At 41.4% G+C, this 25,954-nt stretch overlaps 1 protein-coding gene across 42 annotated transcripts in view; it reads left to right on the forward strand.

Moving 5' to 3' along the window:
- Window positions 1-25,954, forward strand: part of Clasp2 (cytoplasmic linker associated protein 2) — a 181,493-nt gene that overhangs the window by 38,913 nt on the left and 116,626 nt on the right. For 29 of the 42 annotated variants that reach the window (XM_087560097.1, XM_087560099.1, XM_087560105.1 and 26 more), the window contains exon 7: window positions 8,638-8,708. In XM_087560097.1, coding sequence (XP_087416223.1) covers window positions 8,638-8,708 — 71 coding nt within the window. Of the gene's footprint in view, window positions 1-8,637; window positions 8,709-15,764; window positions 15,901-25,954 lie in introns of those variants that run through there. The other 13 variants (XM_087560128.1, XM_087560132.1, XM_087560135.1 and 10 more) reach the window with 1 other exon arrangement.

Raw genomic sequence — 25,954 nt, forward strand, 5'->3', positions numbered from 1 at the left:
ACTAGTTTCCTGACTTCTACATACATTTTAAATACACACACACACACACACACACACACACACACATACACACACAGAGGCATATTTGTAAAATTTTAAATCTAGGATCTGCATATGAGAGAACATACGGTACTTGGCTTTCAGTTCCATCCATGTTCATGTAACTGTCACAATTTTTTCTTTATACCTGTGTAAACTCCTGTTGTGTATATATACACCAAAGTACTGTTCATTCACCTTAGATAGGCATCTAAGAGATGACATTTCTTACTTATTCTAAGTAATTCATCAATAAATACGTATTTCCAGGGGTGGAGTGACTTAGTCTACTCAGTAATTGTACAAGCAATTCACGGGGTAGTTCTGTTTGCATGGCATTTTTTATCTCAGTGTCGTTCTTACTCATTTGCTAAATGAATGGAGGGAAAATTCTGGGCTCTTGTTTGAAACCATTCCTCATGCAGCTGGAGCTCATGTAATCCTTCTGCTTCAGCCTGCTGGGTGCTGGGATTCCAGTCATGTGCCACCGTGCCCAGCATGACGGACTGTGCTGTGATTCCTCCTGATGAAGCTTTACTTGCATGATTGCATGTAGTCACAGTCAAATGACCTTGGTGTGAGCTTCGTGTGCCACACACAAGTACACAGTGGCTGCTGGTGCTATGCTTCTTCTGTGTGCAGAATCTTTCCTTTCCTTCCTTCCTTCCTTCCTTTCTTTCTTTCTTTTTTTTTTTTTTGGCATTTTAAACTTTTAAATGTGAAATCTGAAACACTAAACCTGCTAGAAGAAAACACAGGCAGTACCAACAGGGTATAGATGCAGGAAAGGTTAATAATTTTATGTGCATGGTGGGAGGGTGTCAGATACCCTAGAACTGGACAGTTACAGATAGTTCTGAGCTGCTATGTGGGTGTAGAATCCTCTGGAAGAGCGGCCAGTGCTCTTAACCACTGAGCTATCTCTCCAGCCCCGAACTTGTTTTATTAATAGTGTTTTTAATCTTTAAGCTACTGGAAACATAAAAAGGTTATAACCTTCAACAGGCTAAAATCTAACTTATTTTTATTTACCCTCCTTTTCCTCTTTCACTATGCCAGTTTTTCTTTTTCTATTTTAATATTTAATGTTAAGAACTAGCTTTATGCTAACGACTCATTGTTGTGATGGCTCCATTCTAACTTTAATTTTGCTGCTCTCTGGATAGAACTCTCTAAGTCTAAAGTTACATTTTGTTTATATTCAAATTTGTAGTAAAGCCATTCTTTATTTCAAGCAACTGAAGAATAATTAAATCATAGCTTTAAAATAATTTAGAGATGTTTTCCTTGAGATGTTCTCAGGAGATGTGTGCTGATAGCAGTGTACTAGTTCAGCAGTATACAGTGCTACTCACGGCTCACTAAAACATAGCTGAGAGTCAAGAAATAACCTCTTACTTTATTGGTCATTGATGCATATCCTCTGTGCAAGACCACGCAGAACAACAAGAGGTGCTTTCGGTGCATTTCAAATGTCCACATGCAGCATTTCATCCCCTCATAGCATACTCAAGAGTAATTTAAAAAAAAAGTAAAATCAGAGGAGCTAAAGTGATAAAACACTTAGAAATTGCTAGATAGTTTTTAAACACTTGAAACCAAATCATATGCTCCAAAAGAGAAATGTTAATAATTTGATCTATCAGTGATAAACAAATTTCTCAATGTTGCAGCATACAGAAGCGCTTACACAAATCAGTAGCTTTTTGTATACTTTAATGATCTTTTATACCAACAGCAATCACAGAGAAAAAGATTTTGGACATAGTCCTAGTCACAGTAACCAAGGGAGTGAAGACCTCCAAGGTGAAAACTTTAGACCTCTGAAGAAAGACATAGAGAGAGACAGTAGAAGATGGAAAGGCATCCCATGTTCATGAATTGGTAGAATTAATACTGTGAAAAGAGCTATTTACCAAAAGCTATTTATAGAATCAGTGCAACTCCAGTAAAATACCCATCTCAATTTTTACAAAAATAGAAAAAGATATTCTAAAATTCATATGGAACCACAAAATACCCTGGATTGCCAAAATAATCCTGAGGAAACAAACAAACAAAAAATAACTACTGCTGGAGGGCTTACCACTCCAGATCTAAACATGCACGAGAGCCAAACTAACACAAATAACCTGGTGCTGGTACAAAACCAGGCAGCTTAACAGTGCCGCAGAATCAGAGAGCCACACAGGAGTGCCTGCAGCTTCAGGCATTTAATACTCGATAAGGATCCCAAAACCAGAAACTGAAAAGGAAAGCATCTTCAATAGCTGATGCTTGGAGACCTGCAGGACAATGGAGTTCGACCTATATCCACCCCCTTGTAAAAAGACTAGCTCCAAATGGATCAAAGACCGAAATGTGAAATCTGAAACTCTAAACCTGCTAGAAGAAAACACAGGCAGTACCAATAAGATATAGGTGCAGGACAGGTCTTCTGGACTGGATCCCATTTGCCCCAAATTAAGACCAACAGTTGACAAGTGGGACTTCACAAAAATAAAACACTTCTGTGCAGCTTAAAAAACAAACAAACAAACAAACAAACAAACACCCAATTAATTGGGCCTGAAGAGATGGCTCAGTGGTTGAGAGCACTGAGTGCTCTTCCAGAGGTCCTGAGTTCAATTCCCAGCAACCACATGGTGGCTCACAACCATCTGTAATGAGATCTGATGCCCTCTTCTGCTGTGTCTGAGACAGTGACAGTGTACTCATATACATAACATAAATAATAAAACAAAAATCAAAAAACCAAAACGATTAATTGGGTGAAGAAGGAGCTCACAGAATGATAGAGAAGCATTGCCAATTATAAATCTGACAGTATATTAGTATCCAGAGTATATAAAGAACTGAAAAGCAGTGACTGAAAGCAAGCAAACAATGACCCATTGAAGGATGGCGCCTTCTACCTGAACAGAAGAAAACAAAGCCTAAGGGATCTCAGTGTTTATTGGCCTTAGTTACTAGGTCAGTGCAAATCAGAACCAGTGAGCTTTTATCTTACTCCAGTCAGATTGATGGACCGTCCTCCCACAGAGGCTGGCAGGGCTGAGGAAGGAGGTGGCGGTAAAGGGAAATCTTATTCGTTGGTGGTGGGATTGCAAATTGGGGCAGCCAGTGTGAAATCAGTGAAGAGACTTCTCAGAAAGTTAAAAGTAAATCTTGTATTGCCCAGCTATAGCCCTCCTGAACATTTGCCCCACAGGACTGGACATCATACTCCACCCATAGCTGCTCAGCCAGGTGCATTGCTGCTGTGTGCACAGTGGTTAGAGACCGGAACAACCGAAATGTCTTTCAGTTGACAAATGGGTGATGATTTTAAATAGGGTTCATATCCCCATGGAATACTACTCGCTGTAAGGAAATATAAAATTAGGAGTTTTGCTGGTAAACAGATGGAACTTTAAAAGATCATATTGAGTGAGATAACCCAGACACAGAAGGGCAAATATCACATGTTCTCTCTTATTATATGTTCCTAACTACAAATTTTCAAGTGTGCACACATATCCTGGAGTACCATTGTTAGAGGAGAGCTTGGCTAGGAGTGGAGCAATAGTGAAGGGAGCAGCAGGCTACAAGTGCTCTGAACGGGAGAAATGTGCGTGGGGTATTAACAGCCTACGTAAACAAGCCTGTATTGTGTGCCATCTGTATAAATATGCATGTGTAGTTTAAGTCTCAGAGATGATGAAAACTCCCAACACCAGGCATGGAAACCTTCCTTTGAATTATCGGCCAGGGTTGTCCAAGAGACTTCCGAAACATTCCAGGTTATTGCTGTTGCCCTTATTTTATCCCCTAGAGATGGAAAGTAAGTCCTTATTGTTGAATACACAGCACATAGTGAGACACTAGGCCCAGAAGGACCCTTCACTGGGATCATCTGAAAGCTCCCTCCCTGAGAGACTGACCAACAGTCCTACCCAGCTCTGAAGTCTGTGAACCACAACAGTGAGCAGAAGGACACAGTATTCCTAAGGGTTCAGTAGTGCCATGCAAACCTTGGCAGTAGCCAGCAGCTCTCTAATTGGACTGAAGACCCACTCAACAAGAGGAAATTGTGCCTGGTATTGGAAACCTAGCTAAATTCTCACAGCTAGTGAAGTCATGGGTCTTGGAGAAAGAACCTATAGCCTCCACTTTACTAAACCAGCATAATCCAGCTACACTCCAAATAACTGTCCTTATACTCACAGACGAATGCAGTCCTCACCGGGGCCTCAAAAAGCAACTTCTTTTTGTAACAGTGAGAGTCCATTGCAGAAAACTGTAACTAATCACAATGTAGAGTTATGGAGCCAGTCCCGGTGGGTAAACATCTACCAAGCGACTCTTAAACCTAAGGCTCAGGCAACACTGCTGAAGAGGGGCAGAAAGAATATAGTAGCAGCCAGAGGAGCAGGAAGTTTACTGTGCGTGGGAAAGGAGTTTATAACTTTCAGAATGTCAATCATAGAGCGATCACATGACCCAACAGTTGTATTCATAGCTATATGAGCAAGGAATAGGTAACACGTCTCTACAAAGACCTCTTATGTAAGTGTTTCTGACTGCATTCATCATAGTTAGCAAACCATGGAAATACCTGTCGCCCACACATCTCTCAGCTAATGAGTGGTTATTCAAATGGAGTATATCCATGCACCGCACCGGAATATTCGGAACCCGGTCATAAAAGCTCCACATCCTGTGATTCCATTTGAATAATGTGACATGTACCTCATAGATCATGTATGACCTACAGCAATAGGAAGTGGATTAAATATTGCCAAGATTGGGGAGAAGTAAGAAAATGGGGAACAGCTACTGCTAATGGTGTGTGGGTGTTCACTGAGATGATAAAAATGTAAAAGTTGTAATAATAGTTGTACTACTCAGGGACTATTTGTAAACTACTGAGTTGTACATTTCATTTTCTTTTATTGTGATACTGGTGATAAATCCCAAGGCCTCACACTTGTAACACACATATTCTACTACTCGGCCACACCCTAACTTTGAAAGGCACTCTTCAAAGCAATGAAGTATCTGATACTTGAAGTCTGTCTCAGTAACGCCTAAAGAAGATGTGCTCTGAACACCTCACTTTAATGTACCCTTCTTACCTGGGAACCTAGGCTACACTTACGTTAGAGTTGCATTTCCCTGTCTGTCTTTCTTAGCCTGTAAATTTGAACCTCCCTCGAGTTTCTCTGGGCTCCTATTGTGCTGTGTTCTTTTGGACACCCCTGTCTTTGTTGTGTTTTTCTTCCATTTAATTTGCTAATCTCACCTCACACAGAATTATTTAAATTCCCTTGTCTTTAGATTATATATGTAAAGATGCTCTGTTAAGAATAACTCTGACTTTCATTTCAGCATGCAGAAGGCAGAGGCAAGTGGAGTTTTAGTTTCAGGCCAACCTGGTCTATATAGGGAGTGACAGGCCAGCTATGGCTGCGCACTGAAACCCTGTCTCAAAAATTTTTCTAAAATATGTGTTTGAAGCTTAAGACGGGGATTGGAGTCTTGAATGAAGTCTATGTTGTGCTTATGTCATGCTTGTATTTGCTATAAAGTAATGTTTTGAATAGGAGATTAAGTATTTTTAAATAAATACCAAGGTTTCCTGTGAAGGTTGCTGAAGAAGAGTGCTTGGGAAGAAGGGAGATGAAGGACAGACTAGGAGAGCATAGGAGGAGAGTGCGGCTTGCAGCAAGGTGCAGGTGTAAAGTAAGCTCTGCTCTTCTCCCAGCCTCGCCTGGGTGCAGCTTTGGAGGTTTCCGCTTCTCCTCCCCTCTCATGGCTTCTCGAGGTGCTGTTACTCTCCAGCTGTCTCAGTCGCTGCTGCTTCAGTGATGCTGCTTCTGTTTCCCTCCCTTGCTCTGTGCTTTACTGCCTCGCTTTAATTCCATGCCAGTCCTGTTTCCCTTCTGAACTTCGTTGTTATTGAAGACAGGTTCTTCTGCGTACATTGGTTTTGAACTCACTGATGGCTTAAGCTTGCCTTCTACAGCACCTATTCCTGCTTTCTGCCTCTCAAGCAGGATTACACCCACCCACCAGGCTTATTCTGAGCTTTTGTCTTAAATTTCTTGTTCCCATTTTCCTAATATTTAGAAAAGTTGCTCTCGGGCTTTTTGTCTTTTTTCTTTTAGTGTTTCGGAGGGAGCCCAGCTCTTCACGCAGTCTCACGTTTCTCACAGCCTTATTCTGCTTTGTCTTCAGAAAGCTTTTCCAAATCCTTTCCTTTCTGTCTTTGGCCCATCTGGACTGGTTCTAAGGAGTCAGCTTGTAGTGTTCCCTTGCATCTCATGCCCACATCATACCTACTTTAAAGGCTGTTCAACCCCGTGGACGGTAGGCACTGTGTTGTGTATGAGGTGACCTGTGTCTTTCCTCTGCAGATACATTAAAACTGTTCTTGTTGGATCTGTTGGGGTTGGAAGTAGGTTAAGGTTTAGAAATTGTTTATAAGGAGTTCCTAAGGGGTTTTTAGCTAAAATATATATTTTTCTTTTTCTTTTATGTGTGAGTGTTTTGTCTGCATGTATGTCTTTGTACCATGTGCATGCAGTCTTGGTGAAGGCTAGAACAACATCAGATACCCTGGGACTAAGTTACAGCTGACTGAGTGCCATATTGGTGCTAGGAATCAATCAAGGGCCCTGGGGAAGAATGTCCAGTGTTCTTAACTGCTGAACCATCTCTCTAAACCCTTCCATCCCTCCCCTCCTGTCCTCTCCTCTTCCCTTTCCTTCCATTCTTTTTTCGATTTTCCCCTACATAATATTTCTGTTGGTTATTTGGGAACTTCACACAGAGCACCCCAGTCACACTTGCTTCCCATTCCTCCCAGTTCCACCCTCCCACTCTCGTTCCCTCCCAAAACCACAGCCGCAAGTCCAGTTAGTGCTGTCCATGAAAGAGATTTAGTTATTTCTTTGGTATTGGCATTCTCACCATTTTTATAGGCTCACTTTATAAGTAAGAAATGGCACAATATGTCTGAAGACTTCACCAGTGCTTTAGAAAATAAAATTATGAAAGAAATGTAAAAGTAAGCCAAAGGTAAACATTTGGCAGTTAAAACCCATGGAACTATGGTTCTCTTTCGTCTCCCAAATATATATCATGAATTTGAGAATAAGCCATAGAATGGCAGGTTAGAAAGTTAAAGAAAAAGCAGACTAGATAAAGTAAAGCAGTGATGGCAAGGTTTCATGCTATCCCATGGAGACCTGTGTGAGCGTGAATGCTCCAGGAGACTGAATTCTCGGCACGGTTCCTTTTATAAATGAAGGGAGTCAACGTTTGCATGTGGGTCATTTGGAAGTATGGTTGCTGCTGTGCTTGACGAGATTGCTCTCGCTACCTCCAGAAAAGGAGCGTTGTTGTTCCCCGTTCCACTTCTCTCTCTTCTGTTTCTCTCTGTAAATAACAGCAGTTTGAGGTTAGAATCTGGCATTTATTTTTCTTGGTGAGAGTCCCAAAGATTGTCTTGGAGATTGTGATGTAAATATTGCAAGCCTAGTTGAATATGAAAGTTAAAATTGTCTGTAATAGACATGCCGAATAAAGAAGTTAGTTACATTTTTTTCTGTTTTCAGTTAAGATGTTTTTGATGACAGCATATTTGACTCCATGTCTGTAGCTCCACATTTGTGGACACGATAGCCACAGATTGTGCCAACCATACATCAAGTACCATCGTGCTTACGATGAGCACCTCTGTTCTGAACATGGGCAGATTGTGGAGTATGTTATTGTCACCTCAACCATGTGGTCACGTGTAGGCTTATACTGCATGTTTTCGTACTACTCTAGAGATGATTTAAAGTCTATGTAAGGACACATCTATGTGTTGGTTTTTTTCCCCTCCCTGTTTGTGTTCCCGATTTTATTCTGTAATGAGTATGCATTTTATTTCTAGTAAATGTGTTTTTCTGGGCAGTGGTGGATCATACCTTTTATCCCAGAACTCAGGAGGCAGAGGCAGAGGGATGTCTTGGCCAGTCTGATCTACAGAGTGAGTTAGGTCCAGGACAGTCAGGACTACACAGAGAAACCGTGTCTCGAAAAAACAGCACAAACAGAAAAAGAATGTATGTTTTGTGGGGTTTTTTATTTTTATTGTTTTAAGTATTAGTTGAAGTGCGGAAAGCATGGAGAAAGTTAGTGGACTTGGTGCTGTGGGAGGCGGGTGTACAGGAGAGCCCCAGCGCCTGCCCCAGCAGCACCACTGTGCTTCGTCCCTTCTTTCCCTCAGGCCGGCCTTTCATCTCTGGAGCAGCAGTCGCGCAAGCTTTTGAACTGTGTCTGAGTGGATTTGTTACAAGGATGGAACTAGAAAGTTTTTTGCTGGGCTTGGAGAAATAATTTTGATGAAATTGTTTTGTATGAAAGGTGTCTGTTTTGTCAAGGTATCCATACATAGAAAGGTCTGTATTTGACTTCTCATGAGTGAGGCGCGTAGGCTTTGTGTCTTCTTTTTGAGTCACTTCTATAAATAATAAGACAAAGCCCAAGAATCTTTTCCAAGAGATGTGGTAAAGGAAGTTGTTTCTGTTCATCTCTATGTAAAAACAATGTATTCTTTATCCCCAGATTAGAAATGATACTTGCCAAATTTGATGAAGTCCAGAATTCCGGTGGTATGATTTTGAGCGTCTGCAAAGGTAAGCGTAATTAAGTTTTCCAGGTCTTAAACATTTCTGAGATGACTTAGTAAAATGTTAGATACAAAGTTTGTTTTCAAGCCAAGTTTGCACCTTTAATTTCAAAAGCATTGTTTTTGTAGCTTGTAAACTTAGCTAAGGTGTAGCAGCGGACTCTTCTATCCTGGATCTGCACCTTCTTTGAATCGTTGGAGTCGTGAAGATTTTGTAATGCAATTGTACTCTAAAGGGATAACTTTTTGTCTTCGTGCATGTCCCATGTGTACATCATGTTCTTAGAGTCAGAGTAATTATTTCATCTTGCTGGGGGCAGTTGGCGGGAAACTGCAGCGTGCCGAGCCGAGCCTGAGTGACAGTCTGTGAAGAAGCGGCAGGACGTGTGTGCAGTGGTCATCTTGTCTGCTGAAGTAGATGGGTTTAGGGAGCTTTGGGATTAGTGTCTGTGTCCACTGATAAGTTGGCATTTGATTTGTGGTTCCTTTCTTTTTTATAATGTTGATAAGTTGTGTTTATAGTCTTATCAAATAGCATCTCCCTAGACTGTACTTATCAGCCACATTTGTGAAGAATAGATTGTCTTCCTAAAGATGATGCAGTTGTTTTTCCCCAAGTGGGAAAGCAGCTTCACGTTAGACAGCGGGTTAGCCTGACAGAGTAAATGGTATTGGAGGAAAGTTTTGTATGCCGTTAAAGCCATACAGTAGGAAAACTAGCTAACATATCATTTAGGTTTTTCCTCTCTGTGCTCACTTGAGGTCAGGCTTGGTTGTACTGTTTGGTGGGGTGACAATTTGGTGTTCTGCAGGTTGTGTGTACCTCAGTTTATACTTAGATCCTAAGCACACATTGACATTGTTCTCACTCACACAGCTGTTTCTCACATCTCTTCTTTGAATAGAAGGTGTCTAAGAACAGCATCCTAACTGGTTTAGTTGTTGTCTTTACTGGTGCCTGTGAAAACCAGAACAGCAGGAGAAGGAAGAGCTGTTACATTTTGTAACTTGGTTTTCATAGCGTCCTCGTGTGCTCCACAGTATTTGGTTATAACTAAGGACATGTTTAGGTTATCTCAAATATACATGATTTTATATGAGAAGGACTTGAGCTTCCTTAGATTCCCGGGACCAATCTCATTATTATGGAGGTACTATGTTGTGCTGTTTTTTTAAACAAAATATCAAATTGTTTAATTTTACTAATGAAGACCCAGGAGCCAGCTGACGGGATGAAAGCCTGCTATCTCAGAGAGGCAGAGAAAGCACCCAGCTGACCTTCCTCTTCAGCTGAGGCCCTACCAGGAATGCCCTTCTCTCACTCACACCATCTTACAAAACCTTCTTCAAATTGAATTTCCCTCCCTTCTACTTCCTGTGTGTCTCTCTTCCCCTCTTGACTCCCTCTTACTCTATGTTTTTTTACCTTTTTCTTTTTTTTCTTTTTCAGAGTTGGGGACTGAACCCAGGGCCTTGCGCTTCCTAGGCAAGCGCTCTACCACTGAGCCAAATCCCCAACCCTGTTCCTTTTTCTTTTTTTAAAGATTTATTTATTTTATGTGTATGAGTACACTGTAGCTGACTTCAGACACACCAGAAGAGGGAAATCCCATTACAGATGGTTGTAGCCACCATGTGGGTGCTGAGGATTGAACTCAGGACCTCTGGAAGAATAGTCAGAGCTCTTAACCGCTGAGCCATCTCTCCAGCCCTATGTCTTTTCTTAATAATCTGGTATTCACTTCCTGTGAACTGGTCATTTGCTCCAACTCTTGACCTATAGTTGACTTTATGTAATCCTGTTTATGATATTCAAACAGAAAGCTATGAATTAAAGATGTGTGCTAAGGGTGAGCCACACCACAGCTAAAAACAGATTTTTCCAGAAAATAACAAAATCATAGTGTGATCAAATATCCTGCAACACAAAATGCCATGTGCTTAGCTCTAAATCTTGGCAAAGGGTTGATGCCAGTGAGGCGTCTGTGTCAGAACAGTGGTGGCTCCTGCTGGGCTTAGGCTGTGCCATCTGAGAGCATGAGGATGGCCTGTGTCCGGGTGGTCAGAGAACACCTGGTTCTGACAGGTGAGAATGGACAGGAGTAGAGCACTCCCTCCAGTGACTCACATGACAGTCTCGTGTCCTCTCTGACACACTGGTCCTCAGTGTCTAAAGATGGACTGCCCCGAGTTGTTCTCTCTAGGTTGGTAGCAGCCTCTGAGTCTCTGGTTGAGCGGGGTCAGTGTGAAGCAGGTGAAATAAGAACCACCAGGGGTGTGGGTTCCCCTCCCCTCTCTCCCCACGTTCCCTTGGGATGTGAAGCCGTTGGCTCCCTAAGGCTCTCCTGGCACCCCTGCCCGCCATCGGTTCCGTAGGACGTTGAGGTTCTTCCCTGAGCAGCATTTTCTGACGAGCAGGGGAAAGAGGCAGGGTTTAAAGGAAGCCTTTGTGCAGCTTCGCACCCAGTGTTTGAGTGGTTGGCCTGAGAGCAGCAGAGAGGGGGCTAAGACTCTCAGACGTTATTGAGAGAGGGGTGGGGCGGGAGGGTAGGCCTGTGAGCAAGCGTGACGGATGTTCGCGTTCTGGTTCCACCTCAGAGCCTTGTGCGTAACAGGGAGTACTCAACCACTGAGCTACTTCTTTAGCCCTGTACTTTGGGGTTTTCATTGGTAAGGTTTATTTTTATGTATGTAAGTGTTTTCCCTGCTTATATATGTACGCACCATGTTTGTGTGTGGCCCACAGAGGTCAGAAAAGGTCATCAGAGTCCCTGAAACTTGAGTTACCCTGTGGGTGTTGGAAATAACTGGATCCTCTGGGAGAGCAGCAAGTGCTCTATACTGTGGTGTCATCTCTCCTGTACTTTGTATTTTAAAAAAGGTAGGGAGAGGAGAATCAGGAGTTCATGATGAGATCATCCTGAGCTATCTAAAACGTCATCTCAAAAATAAACAAAAAGACAGCTTTCTTATTTGAATTTTTAAATTCACTGATAAATTCTAGGTGGACTTACACTTGTTAAGAAAACTTGTTAACTGGATCTAGAGTCTGGAGCGAAGGCTTAGTAATTAAGGATTACTTGCTGCTATTCCAGAGGACCTGAACTTGATGCTCATCATCTCTATCAGGTGTCTTACTAACCACCTGTGACTCAAGTTCTAGACTCTAGAATCTAGACTGGATCTCACCCCCTCTTCAGGACTCCTTGGACACTGCACTTGTAAATCCCCACTGAGGAACACATATACATAGTATAAAAAAATAAATTTAAATGAGTAAATAAATGAATGAATCTCAGTCTGTCTGTCTGTCTCTCTCCCCTTCTCCTTTTCCCTCCTGATTGCCCCCTCCCTCACTGACCTAGCCTAGGCCAGGCCAAAGACTAGCAGGTTCTGTGCTGACGACCCCCGAGTGTAGTTGTCACTGTTTATTCTTCTTTATATTTTGCTTTTGGAGGCATGTGGTCTGCATGACATTGCTGTTTGCATTTTAGCTTTATCATGTCCAAAAACAACCCCTGGTACCTCCCTCTTCCCCTCCCACCCACTCCTCCACCATCCCTTATTGCATCTCACGTGGCCCTGGCCAGCCTAGTACCTCACACGTTTTAAAACTATAGACATGTGCTCAGTCCTAACTCTGTTCTCTTCTTAACCTGTCTCCTCCCCAGTTCCAGTCCTTTCAGTCAGTTGTCTCCAAGATTCAGTGTGACTTGATTATCCCTTCTCACTAATCCATTGTTTCTACCTCTGATACGTCCTGCTTGCTTGGTTTTTCCACCTTTACTGTCAATACTTTAGGTCTCCTTTAGTGCTTCCTTGAACCACTGTAGGAGACTTATGTTTGGTGTCAAACATACACAGTGTGGTAACAGTTAGCAGTGGGGAAGATACAGGTATTCCTTGTTCACGAGATTTACATTTTTCCTAAATAACCCTGCTGCTAATTGGGAAATCATTAAATGAAAAAAAATATTTCCACTTATAGTGAGAAAAATTGTGATGCATTTTACTTTAACTCAGGATACTTGAATAGTGTGTGTGTGTGTGTGTGTGTGTGTGTGTGTGTGTGTGTGTGTGTGTGTGTGTGTTGGTGACTTGGTGACTCTTGGAGAAGTCCACTCCCGTGCTTTCAGGTGTATCTTCTGTTTAAAAAATCTATATTTAGGGGCTGGGGATTTAGCTCAGTGGTAGAGCGCTTGCCTAGGAAGCGCAAGGCCCTAGGTTCTGTCCCCAGCTCCGAAAAAAAGAACCAAAAAAAAAAAAAAAAAAAAAAAAAAACTTGTGTAAAGATTTCAACTCTGCTTCATCTTATATATACCCCCAACTGCTGGAGCAGGCTGACAGCTCAGCACCTTGTGGGGCTGAGGGAGCAGGGCTCAAGGTAAGGGCTTGTCTGGGAAATGCAAGCTGGGGGCTGGGGCTAGAGCTCAGAATATTCCCCTGTATACAGAGCTACAGAGCTGTCAGTTCAGTCCTCAGTAGTGCTAAACAGTTGTTAATTGAGCAATGAAAATAATTTTATAGGCCATACTGGGAAGACCAATAGTTTATAGAAAAAAGTAATTTAGTAAAAGTTAATTCAGCTTTTATTTCTCTACATTTTTTTGTCCCACAAAGTTTTCCACTCTTTGCTTTTTTTTTTCTAAATCACATATTCAAAGTAAAATTACTGAGATCAGAAACTCTTTAGGACAAAATAAACGCCCACTGTGAGATGTGGGGAAGTGGGTCTTTGGCACAATAGGATGCCACCTCTTCTTCTCACGTGGTGTCCCTACCCAAGGGGTATTATCTTGGGGTTTTCAGAGATAACATGAGTTATAAATCTGTTCCACATGGTAGTGTGTGACCAGAAACTGGTATGGCAGACAGTGTCTTTGTCTGTGACTTCTATAATGGAATAGCAGGTCTTGCAGTATAATGACTTAGAGTGTTTGTGACGAGAAGTATAAGCAAGAAACCCAGGGGGTTGATGTAAAGAGTCATCGTCTGAGCAGTCATTGTGTGAAGAAAATAGAATACTGAAATTATAAGTAATTCAGTGATGTTAAGTCAGCTTCTCTCAAGAAGTGTCATATTTCAGTTGAAACTTGATAGCTTTGAATAACTAGTCAAGGAATAGTCAGGAAAACACTTTGCTAGAAGAAATAATGACTATGAAAGCTCAGAGGTGAGCAGGTCTTGATTATTTGAAGAACAAAGAAAGACCTTGGCTTCCTGGAGCCCAGTCAGGGAGAGGAGACAGTGTTTGTAGTGTCAGACAATGAGCAGAACCATGTGTCGAATGTCCCATAGGCCAAGAGAACTTTTGATAGGTTCCTAGAGGTCGGAGCCATGAAGGATTTTGGTCTAGAAAGGGACATATACATGGGGTGACATGGCGTCACACTGTCTTCTTGGCTTGCCTGTTGAGAGAAGCCTGCTTTTGTTGCTCTTATGTCCTGCTGTATGGCTACACATTATTCTTTGTTTCCCTTTGGCTTCTTTCATGATTGCCGTTGCAGTGCTCTTGACTGAGGCTCTGATTATGTTCTTTGACTTTAGTTTTAAAAGAACTAGTCGGTCAGAGTCAAGAACACTAAATAATATCATCAGACTTGAACATATATGGTTTGGTTTAGGAAATAATGAGAAATGCACATTTGTTTTTTTCTGGGGATTTTAAGAAGCTGGACTTTAATTTTCATGTTACAAAAAACAAATTGGCAGAGTCCCTGAGTATAAAGGAATTAAGTTTACGATTAGAAGGAAAGTGGAATGAAAAGTAAATGTAGGGGTTGGGGATTTAGCTCAGTGGTAGAGCCCTTGCCTAGCAAGCACAAAGCCCTGGGTTCGATCCCCAGCTCCGAAAAAAATAAAAAGAAAAAGAAAAAAAAAAAAAAAAGAAAAGTAAATGTATTGTGTCTGGAAGGCGCACCAACACCAGCCCAAGAGGAAAAGATGACAAATTGGGGTGCTCTGTGATTGTGAAGGATCTGGTGCCGACATGGAGCTTTCTAGACCATCTCCTAGTACCTGACAGATGTGAACACTAAGCTTGCTGTTGGCTGCAGCTGTTTCCTTTTCCTTCATCGTGAAAACACTGTTCTGTCTGAAGTGCTTAGGATCAAGTACAGTTTGACTTATAATCACAGTAGAGTGATTTCCAGGTTCTCTGAGACAACTGCCAGGAAGAGAATTATTTACCTCAGAGGCTGACAGTAAAGGAAAGCCTAGGACTTAGACTTTAAAATCACCGTGGTAGTCAGCTTACGGCAGTTTGCACCGTAACGTGCAGTCCAGTTTTGTGTATATTCATAGCATGCTCTTTGGTAGCGAGCAGAGAAGCTCTTTTCTTAGGTTGATTTAAGAACATGTCTCTGTGGCCGTGAGCCCCAAGGCCTTCTCAGAGCTTCATAATGTGGCGATGGCTCTGCAGCCTGGGTAGTGGGTGCTTAGCTCCCCTGCAGCTGCGCACTGCCTGGTTCTGTCTTCACCAGAAGCAAGCTTTGTTCCGTGTGGCCCTACTGTCCGTGCACAGAGCTGCCTTTGATGGGCTGTCTTTGACGTGATTTGTTTACAGCAGCCAGAATGCTTCCTGCATAATGAGAACAGTTAATCATGGAAACTGGGCTCTTCCTGTCTGTGCACTTGTAGCGGCTTCTGTTGTAAATATTAAAAGGTAATGACCAAAGGATGAAAACCTTTTTTAAAAGGTGCAAACCATCTAAGCCATCAGATCATGTGACTGCTACTGATTTCATGGATATCTTTAGGGAAGCAGAAAACGATTGCTGAACACATGCCTTGTGTTTTGATGATTGCATTAAAAGTCCCCGAGTGGGATGACATTTATTGGCTTTCAGAGCTTTTCTTAGATTAAATTTCAGGCATCCATTACAAGGAGAAATATCACAACGTGTATCTAACAGCATATGTGCAGCTAAAGAGTAATTTTGATCAAGCCCTGCTAAGGTCCGCTGAAAAAACGAGGGTTTTCAGCAAGACCCCAGACTTTTATTTTGAAGTGGAGTAGCAGCTGTTGGCTATTGCGGTGCAGAGCTGCAGCGCGGCCTGGGTCACACAGTGCTCCCGGTGCCTGTAGGCTGCAGGCCGAGCCCAGTGGCGCAGGCACTAAGCTACACTTATTTTGCTGTGATATTTGACCTTTCGGTTTGAGAGAGCTCCCTGGACCATCTGAATGGCTATGGGAGATGGTGAGTATGATTTATTTTTCTTGCTGTGCTGTGTTATACACTTCGCTTTAAGGTGATGATCGTTTGCTGTGTAAGAAATCTATTTTCCCCTAAGAATGAAGGACATGTACGTGTTTGTGTGTATTTTTGCTGTATATGGGCTTTTCTTGGGTGTCTTTTTCACTTGATGTGTCAGTGTGGGGTCTGGCAAATATAAGGTGGAATTTGCCTTGCAACCCAAACACGGCTTCCTCAGTCTTTGGTATTGGGTCATGAAGGATAGTGGACGGATAGTGTCATGAAATGTGCCCAGAAGCCCTGGAGGGGGACATGGCCTTTGGAGCAGTGGCAGATTTAGGCACGGAGGTTTGATTATCTAGCTTGATATTTCCTGTTGTATTTGACAGAATTTCAATTCTGTGGTAATAAAATACTTAGAGAAGCAAAATGGCTTGCCATGGATACTATACTAATTAGTATGCTCATGGTTTGTCAGTGTCTTTAGTAAACAGCCTTTAAGAAATTTATATAGGACATAATTTGATCACAAATTGCCTTTGTTGGTGTTTTGGTAAGGGCAATCTTAAAAACACCTATTTGGACAGTGTTTTATACTTTTCAGAGGCACTTTCATATACTTTATGTACATTGTCTCCTTGGACACAAATGACCAGTGAACTACACAGATATTCAGTGTTTCCATTTCACAGAAACTAAGACCTGCTTAAAGATCTGTTCCAGATTCTGAGAGAGAGCAAACTGGGCTGAATCGAGAGCCACAAATGCATCTGCTATTGTCCTTCAGAACACTGAGTGTTCGAGCTTTTCCTTGTCACTACCCTTATATTAAGATGCCTAGAGATCTGTTCCACAGTGACATCAATGTCAGAGATGTGTACAGACAGTGTGAGGTTTTACAGTGTTTTGCCTTTTTCTTTTTCTGGTGTGTGTGTGTGTGTGTGTGTGTGTGTGTGTGTGTGTGTGTGTGTGTATGTTTGTGTATCTGTGTATGTTTGTGTATCTGTGTGTCTGTGTGTGTCTAGGTTATTATTCAGGACTCCTTGCTTGGATTTGTAGATTTTATGTCTTAGTAGTGTCAGTCTTCCTATGATTAGATTATGACCTCTGCCCAACGAGAGTTGGTCCTCTTGACAGTATTAGGAATAGGTTGCAAACTTACCAAGTTGCTGTTATTGATAGTCGTTTAAAGTATTTATGTACATTTAAATAGAAATATCATCATAAATTTTGTATTACACATTGTTATGAGTGATTTTTTTAGAATTTAGGTAACTTTTATATGACATTATAAATAAGTTAGATATACTTTATTAATTAAAGTAAAAAACAGTAAATTAATTTCTTACGTACTTAAGAGCATTTCCAAGTTTCTTAGGAAAAGAAAATAACGGGCTGGAGAGATGGCTCAGCCGTTAAAGGCTAGGCTCACAACCAAAAATATAAGGAAAAGAAAATAACAAAAATGTTTAATTTTTAGGCAACTAAATGTTGGATTTGCTTTGAACCGTATCTAGGTTTCACTTTATTTTTTTAATAGCAAAGTGTTTTAGCTACTCATGCATGTTTACTTGGTTTTTACTTTCCAAATAATACATACATTCAGACAGGTTAGCAATGTATTAACTTTTGTTTTTCATTCAAAGTAATGACCTCTTGTAAAGTTTTCAACTAATTCTCTTTCTTAAAATAGTAAGGCTTTTGTTGGGTTAAAATATACCTTTTTAAAAAGTCTGAACAGTCAAGAAGGGCATGTGTGTAGCAGTCAGGACGAATAGTTAGCGTCGGTGTGGCTGCCCAGTGTGCTGAGTCTCTCACGTGCAGTTTGAATGTGCGAACATCGTGCACGGTCTCATTGCTCTGCCTATTTGCGCATGTAAACATTTTAACTATGAACTTAGTGTGTAAATATCATCTTTTTAAAATTGAAATGATGGTCATATTACGAAAAGTTCTGTAAACTTGTTTATGCAGTGAATTCTGCCTCTTACATGCTTTAACATATGAACCTTCACACAGACTGTGTGTGGTTTGTTGCTTATTTGCCTTAGCAGTGGGGACTGTGGGAATGGAACCTGAGGCCTCCCTCACTCTGGGCAGTCATTTTACTACTGAGGCACGTCCCTTGAAAGCAGTCATTCTGAGTATATTTTCAAAATTTGCTCTCTCTGCTCAGCATATGAAGTGTTATAAGTCATATGTGTCAGTGTTACTCTGCCTCCTCTGTGTAAACTGTTGCATCGTCTTCCGCTGGACAGATGCAGTCTAACAGTTTTACCTTCAGTGAGAGTTTACATCCTTTGCCATGTATAACTTAAGTTGTTCTGGGAAAGACACTTTTGCTTGGGCTGTTTATGTGAATACAGAGACATGCATTTTTTTTTTCCAAAATACTTTGTAAGTGGCATTTTAGAACCAAAAATCTTGCTTTAAATTGTGTTAGCTATAACAATACTCCAAAAATACTTTATTATATACATTCCAACAGTAATACCTACTAGCCAACATTCTTTTCAGTTCAGTGCTTGCTATTATTAATTGTTTAAACAATTTGCCAATCATATCAGTGAAAAGTGTCTCAGACACTATCAAACATACCTGCTTTCTGGTAACCCTAGTCATCTTCCTGTGTGTGTGTGTGTGTGTGTGTGTGTGTGTGTGTGTGTGTGTGTGTGTGTGTGTTTGGTCATTCGTTCTGTGAGTTGCCTTTTAGCTTGCTTTATTTATTTGGTCTTATACAGGTGCATGCGAAGGCCAGAGGTTAGTGTCTTTCTCCATTGCTCTTGTGTATTTTCTAAGACAGCATTTCTCAGTCGGCCTGGACTTCACTGTGTCAGCTAGGCTGACTGGCCAGCAAGTCCCTGTGGTGCAGCCTTCCAGGGATGGGAGTGAAGCTTTAGACGCTGTTTGCTGTGCACCAAGCTCAGCTGTTTTGTGGGTGCTGAGTGTTAGTGTTTGTGCCGTAAGCACTAACCCACTCAGCCCTCTCCCTAATTGCACCTTGTGGCATCTTTGACCAAATCATTTGACTTTTTATTTGTTTATGGTTGATCTTTAGGTATTCCAGTTGTGTCATTGGTGGTTTCATTTTAAGGTCAACTCAGATTTATGAGGTCCTGGAACAACTTACTGCTTGGTGAATTCTTAAGGGTAGATTTTGGACGTTTTTAACTTAAGTTGTTTCATTCTTAATTCCAAGGCATAAAACTAAACATTTGAGTAATTGTGTAATATTATGCTCTTGGCAGTCAAATCAGAGAGGGTTAAATTTAAAACCTGTAGGATTATTATGTGGTACTAACGCCTGCACTGGGCCACAGACGCATGAGAAAGGAATTTGGCCTTTTGTTGTTCCTGCAGAGTGACTGGAAAGAAATAAGGTTTTGTAATAAGTAGATTTTTCCTAAATTTTAAACATTTCAATATAGTCTATCAAAAAATTAATATTTTAAGAATATACACAAGTGGGGCAGGCATGGTGGCAAACTACCTCTGCACTCAGGAGGAAGATGCTTTGTGATTTCAAGGCCAGCTTGGTTTATATAGTGAGTTCTAACTCACCTAGTGAGATCCTATCTTTTTTTCAAGAGAAAAAACCTATTTTTAAGGGGTCACCCTTCTGTGAGATCCTCTTCCTTCTAGGATCACTTCTAACTCATTTAAAATTTAGTTTAAGAGGAATAGAACACTAGCAGGAAACTAATGCTGAAAAGATCCTTCTTCCTTGCTCTTAAACATGTTTTATGACACATTAGGATTATATGATATAAATCACAGAAGAGAATCCTGCTTTTTCACCTGCTGATATAATTTTCTACTAAAATCAATGATAGGATAAAAAAAAATAAATGTATGGAGAGAAAGTAAATTACAAGGAGCAAAAGAATGGATGTTCCTGAGAATCAGGAAAGCCAGTGCTACACCGAACAGTCTAGAAGAGATGATGTTTCAGGGAGTGTTCAGAAGCCACAAGAGGCTGATGGCCACTTGACATAGTCACAGTCCCTACTCTGCTGATGGGCTTTTCTATTCTACCCAGGCCCTAAAAAAGCAGTATTAGCGTCAACATAAGGCAGAAGACAGTAAGTAGCCAGTGGCTAAAATAAAGTACCCTAAAAGTAGCCATGCTGGCCCTCACCAGCCAGCCAGCTTGTGCTGCAGCTCTGTGAGGTGCCTTTAAACACATCACAGACTTCCTGAGGCAGTCTTTTACCTTTTACCTGTTGGCAGTAGCAAGCATTTTCTTTTTTTTTCTTTTTTTCTTTTTTCCTTTTTTTCTTTATTAACTTGAGTATTTCTTATTTACATTTCGATTGTTATTCCCTTTCCCGGTTTCCGGGTCAACATCCCCCTAACCCCTCCCCCTCCCCTTCTATGTGGGTGTTCCCCTCCCCATCCTCCCCCCATTACCGCCTTCCCCCCAACAATCACGTTCACTGGGGGTTCAGTCTTAGCAGGACCCAGGGCTTCCCCTTCCACTGGTGCTCTTACTAGACTATTCATTGCTACCTATGAGGTTGGAGCCCAGGGTCAGTCCATGTATAGTCTTTAGGTAGTGGCTTAGTCCCTGGAAGCTCTGGTTGGTTGGCATTGTTGTTCATAGGGGGTCTCGAGCCCCTTCAAGCTCTTCCAGTCCTTTCTCTGATTCCTTCAACGGGGGTTCCGTTCTCAGTTCAGTGGTTTGCTGCTGGCATTCGCCTCTGTATTTGCTGTCTCTCAGGAGAGATCTACATCCGGTTCCTGTCGGCCTGCACTTCTCTGAGTAACAAGCATTTTCAAAACTGATGTTGGTAATGAACTGTACTCTTTAAAGGTTTACATATCTTCTTTGTACTTGTAGAATGATGTGGTTTGATGATCCTAACAATTATTGGCTTGAACATTTATGACAGATTTCTGACTTTTACGAACCTTGTTTACTATTTATCTTGGTATATTTTATGACATGTTACTTTATTAATGCCAGGAATGGTCCGAATTGTGATTGTCTCTTGCTTGCTTGAGTTATGGAAGGTCTTAAATCTTTAAAGAAAACCTTCCGTTTATTATTCAAAGGGGAAAAAAAGCTAGCAAAGACTTTAAAAATATTTTAAATTGTTCAGTTACAGCTTAGAATTATTAGAACTCCCACTTCTAATTAAAATTTTTGTTGTTGTTGTTTTGAGTCAGAGTTTCTCTGTGTAGCCCTGGCTGTCCTGGAACCCGACTCTGTAGACCAGATTGCCCTCAAGCTCAGAGACCCGCCTGCCTCTGCACCCTGAATGCTAGACTTAGAGACATGTGTTACCATGGTTGCGCAAGTTAACTGATTTGATGTTGTTTGCTTGTTTTGCTAAATTTTATTTCTAAAGACTTATTATTTTGGTCCCTGGAAGCAGTGTGTTGTTATATGTGTGTATGTGTATGTATGTTGTACTTGTGTGTGAGTGCGTGAGTGCACACTTTGGTGACAGGACCAGAGGTTACTCCCTGGTGAGTGTCTTTCTCAGTTGCTCTCTACCTTACTTGTCTCTCACCAGACCTAGAACCCACTAGTTCCCAGGGTAGGCTGACTGTGAACTCCAGAGGTAGTCCTTCTTCCCTGGGGTTACAGAACCGCCACCGTGCCCAGCTCTGCGTGGGTCCAGGAGATTTGTACTCAGGCTTTCGTGCTCGTACAGAAAATAGTTTTCCACTGAGTGTCCTCCCCAACCCCTCTGGGGTTAATTTTTTAATGGTGTTTCTCCCCTTTCTTTGCTTCTGCCTCTCCTCACACAGCAGTTGTTAGTTATTTGTTGGACTTACTGGGTTGTTCCTCGGTGTCTTTAATGTGCTTCCTTCCAACTTTCTCTTTACTGTGCATCCTGAGAAACATTCTTCATTTTGTCATCCAAACCTTTAAATTTGGCAAATGAAAGTTTAAATGGTTCCAAAACCTTTCATTTTCCTTTTCAGTAGTTCCTTTTTTCTGAGACTGACTGTCTGTCTGTGTCTGTCTGTATCTGTGTGTCTAAGTATCCGTACACCCTACTCACTTGTGGAAGCTTATGTGTATACCACATGTAGGTGTGGACCTTCTGAGTTGAAGGTTTTAATACTGAAGCCTTTCCATCAGTTTTCAGTGGCTCCTAGTATTTATTTCTGGCCTAGGCACTGTCACTTCTGTAATTCTGAAAGGTAAATAATTTTTATGCTGTAGCATAAAAATGGGATTCTGATTTGTAGCTGGACACAAAGAAGTAATCCCAACACATAGAGGTGGGGACAGGATGATCGTCACAAATGCAAGTCCAGCCTGGACTTGATAGCAAGACTGTGTTTAGGGGTCAGGGGAAAAAAGAATCCACGTTGCAGCTTTGCAGTGTTCTTCCCAGGAGTTAACCGTCCCTCTTACAGGCTCTTGTAAGCGTGTACCGACTGTCTTTAGGGCTTACCTCACATAATCTGCCCTTAATTCACATGTTTGCTCTTACACTCTGCTTACAGTACTGGGTTCTGGTGCATGGATTTTGAAAATAAAGTGATTTAAGCTATAATTTTTACAGTGTAAGTTTTCAAATCTCAGTGGCTTTATAACTCCTCTTTTCAGCGTGTTTTACACTAGGATTCAAGCTAGGCTTCCCACTGTTGTTGGCTGCTACATCTCTTATCAGCAGGAGAGTTGGTCTTTTTGTGACATTTGTTTAACATCTCTCAGGTGAGCATTCTCCATACTGCAGCTTGGAGACTGCACTGTATTAGTGCTTTGCTTGGTTGTTTTGTTTTGTCTTTGTTCGTCTGTATCTGGCCTTTTGTAGTCTCTTTTAGTTGAGGATGACCTTGAAGTCCTGATCCTCTGGCTCCTTCTCCTGCTCCTAAGTGCTGTGATTACAGGCTGTACCATCACCTGGATCTGTATCTGTTGTATTTCCTGAAAATTGAAACCACTTTGAATGGCTTGATCAAAATCAAGTCTGATTTGAGCGTTTTGTTTTGTTGATATCGATTTTTCAGTGGTGCTGTTTTGTGTGACTAGTTTGAATGAAAACAGTCCCCATATGCTCATATATTTGAACGTTTGGTCCTCCGTTGGTAGGACGTGTGTCGTCAGATCCAGATTTGGATTTCGGCCAGAAGACATATAATATCTCGTTGTCTTTGTATATCTAGTTATCAAGCAGATCCTTCCTTTATATTTGTGTTTATCCTTTTTTTTTTTGGTTCTTTTTTTCGGAGCTGGGGACCGAACCCAGGGCCTTGCGCTTCCTAGGTAAGCGCTCTACCACTGAGCTAAATCCCCAGCCCCGTGTTTATCCTTTTAATATCCTCTGATTCCAGTTCTTTGTGGGGATCACACTGGTCTGCCTTGTGGCTTTGAAGGAGGTCAAGAACATAAACTGATGAGTGAAGAGGCTGCCCCAGTGCTGTAGACAGGTGGTGCCAATCCAGCCTTAGAGTAGCAGCAGCAGCAGCAGCAGCAGCAGCAGCAGCAGCAGGGAGCAGTGGGTGGGCTTCCCATACTGCTGGGAGTTATATAGGGCAAGAATTGTTGGTGGATGGTCAATGTGGGCATGGTCGACTGCGTAGGCTGTAAGTCCACGGTTTGAACTTGAGTAGCAGAGATAGTGATGTCATTTATCACATTGGTATGGGAAGACTTCGAAGTAGTGTTGGTAGAATCATCTGTGTGAAACTAGAGGTGCCTTTGACACCTCAAATAGGAGACGATTTCCTCAGGGTCAGGTCAGAGTAGCTTACTAGGCCAGAAGTGGGTACTGGAAATTTGGGAACATTTTGAGGATACTTAACCTGGAAAATGGGTGAGACACTTCAGAGAAGCTGTGGAGTGCAGAGGAGACTTAGACACACAGTGGTTGGTTTAGACAGGAATTACCTATGCAAAGACTTAGCGGGGAACCCTGTGGGGACAAAGGAGAGGCCATAGAGCATCCTGTGAGTTTCCTTTGACATGAGTAGTGTAATTATATAGTGCAGCAGTCTACTAACCCTCTTGATAATTCACCGTCAGAAAGGATCATGCTCAGTGACCCTCACTGGCCATCTAAGAGTGCAACAGCCCGAAATCCAAAGTCCTACTGCTTGTCGTTTTATTAGAATAAGAAGAATATAGTATCAAGTGAAAGAGGAGCTTCGATGTAAGAAACTAATTAATAGGAAGTAGAGTGTGTTTCTGGTATGTAAATTCCTGGGATTGAGAGTTCTTTTTTTTTTTTTAAGATTTATTCATTTATTATATATAAGTACACTGCAGCTGTCTTCAGACACACCAGAAGAGGGCATCGGATCTCTTTACAGATGGTTGTGAGCCACCATGTGGTTGCTGGGAATTGAACTCAGGACCTCGGGAAGAGCAGTCGGTGCTCTTAACCACTGAGCCATCTCTCCAGCCCAAGAGTTCTTTTTGAACTAGTTGTTTTACTGAAGAAAACCCACAAAAAATTAATACTGTGAGACCTATGTACTTTTTTGTTTTGCTCGTTTGCCCTATGAAATGGAATAATTTTTATGTTTTATATATTAGATATAGTTACTTTGGAGTACATTATTGTACTAAGCATAAAGGAGGAAGTTTAAAAAACATTCGAAATTATGGCCTGCCCTCAGTTTTAAGAAAAAGTATAGTGTGTGTATGTATGGGTTTGATTAAAGTTTAAAAAATCCTGGGAAAGGGGTTGGGGATTTAACTCAGTGGTAGAATGCTTGCCTAGCAAGCGCAAGGCCCTGGGTTCGGTCCCCAGCTCCGAAAAAAAGAAAAAAGAAAAAAAAAATCCTGGGAAAATTGGTGTCATTGCATACACCTGTGATTCCAGGATATGGCACATGGAGGCAGGAAGATTATAAATTTGAGACCAGTCGAGTATACATGGTGAAACCTTGGGGGTACCTGTTGTTCATATTTGATATGCTGTGTAATAAGTCCTTTCAGGCATAAGGCAGTCGGGCCCCTGTAATCACACATGCTGTTAACTTTTGTCAATGTGTGCAGATTTACACAGAGTAAAATAAAAGAACAAAGAATAAATAGACACGTGTTGTTTAACTATGTTTTGCCATAAGCTGGGTTTAGGTTAGTTTAGATTTTGCCACCAAATGAAATTAAAAGACAAACATGGTCACCCTGGGCAGCAGCTGAAATGTCTGGAAGACTTAGGTCAAGGACTCTGAGTCTTGATAATTCCATATTGAATCCTTAAAGACACAAGAACAGAATTTCAGGAGATATGATACTGTGTCCAACAACTCTGTGTGGTGTAAGCAGAGTCAGTGTTCCAGAAAGTTCTTCCAGATGAGTTGTCGTGAATGATGGAACCACATTGCTATGATGTTATCCCAGATGTTTACCTTTAAAAATCTCTGATTCTGGAAAAACTAAGGAAAATATAGCAAGTAGCACAGGAGGGGTGTGTGTGTGTGTGTGTGTGTGTGTGTGTGTGTGTGTGTGTGTGTGTGTGTGTGCGCGCGCGCCTGCCTATGTGTTGCCTGCACGTGTACATCTGCACTGTGTGCATGTAGTATCTGCAGAGGCCAGAAGAAGGCATTAGATCCCTTGGAACTGGAATTACAGATGGTTGTGAGGTGCCCTGTGGGTGTTGGGAATGGAATCCTGGTCCCCTAGTAGTAGGGCCAGGGCTCATAACTGCTGAGTCATCTCTCCAGCCCCATCACAGGATATATTTTGCCAATAAAAGGAAAGCAGAGAAATAAAAGCAGCCCATTGACCAGTGCTTTATGCTCAGGAACAGCCCTCCTTTACTTCCTATTGAATAACAATTAAACAGTTAGAAACTATTTATATCAGTATACCGAAAATATTCATTAGTAAAACTGAGCATTTGTATAAAGGATTTTAAAACATCTAATACTGAAGAAACATGTCTTTAAGCACTGGTTTGTGTTAAATTTAGATCCAAATTTTGTGGGTTTTTTGTTTTTGTTTTTGTTTTTTAAGGTTGCTTATGTTTGTGAAGTATTCACCATTCCCGTTGCTGTCAGTTTTAAATGCTACAAGAACCAAATGCCCTGTTTTCATATAGAATGTTTTCTTTACATGTCTATTAAATGTCTAAACTTGAAGGTC

This window comes from Rattus norvegicus, chromosome 8 (assembly GCF_021556685.1).
Source record: "Rattus norvegicus strain SHRSP/BbbUtx chromosome 8, alternate assembly SHRSP_T2T, whole genome shotgun sequence".
Taxonomy (NCBI): Eukaryota; Metazoa; Chordata; class Mammalia; order Rodentia; family Muridae; genus Rattus; species Rattus norvegicus.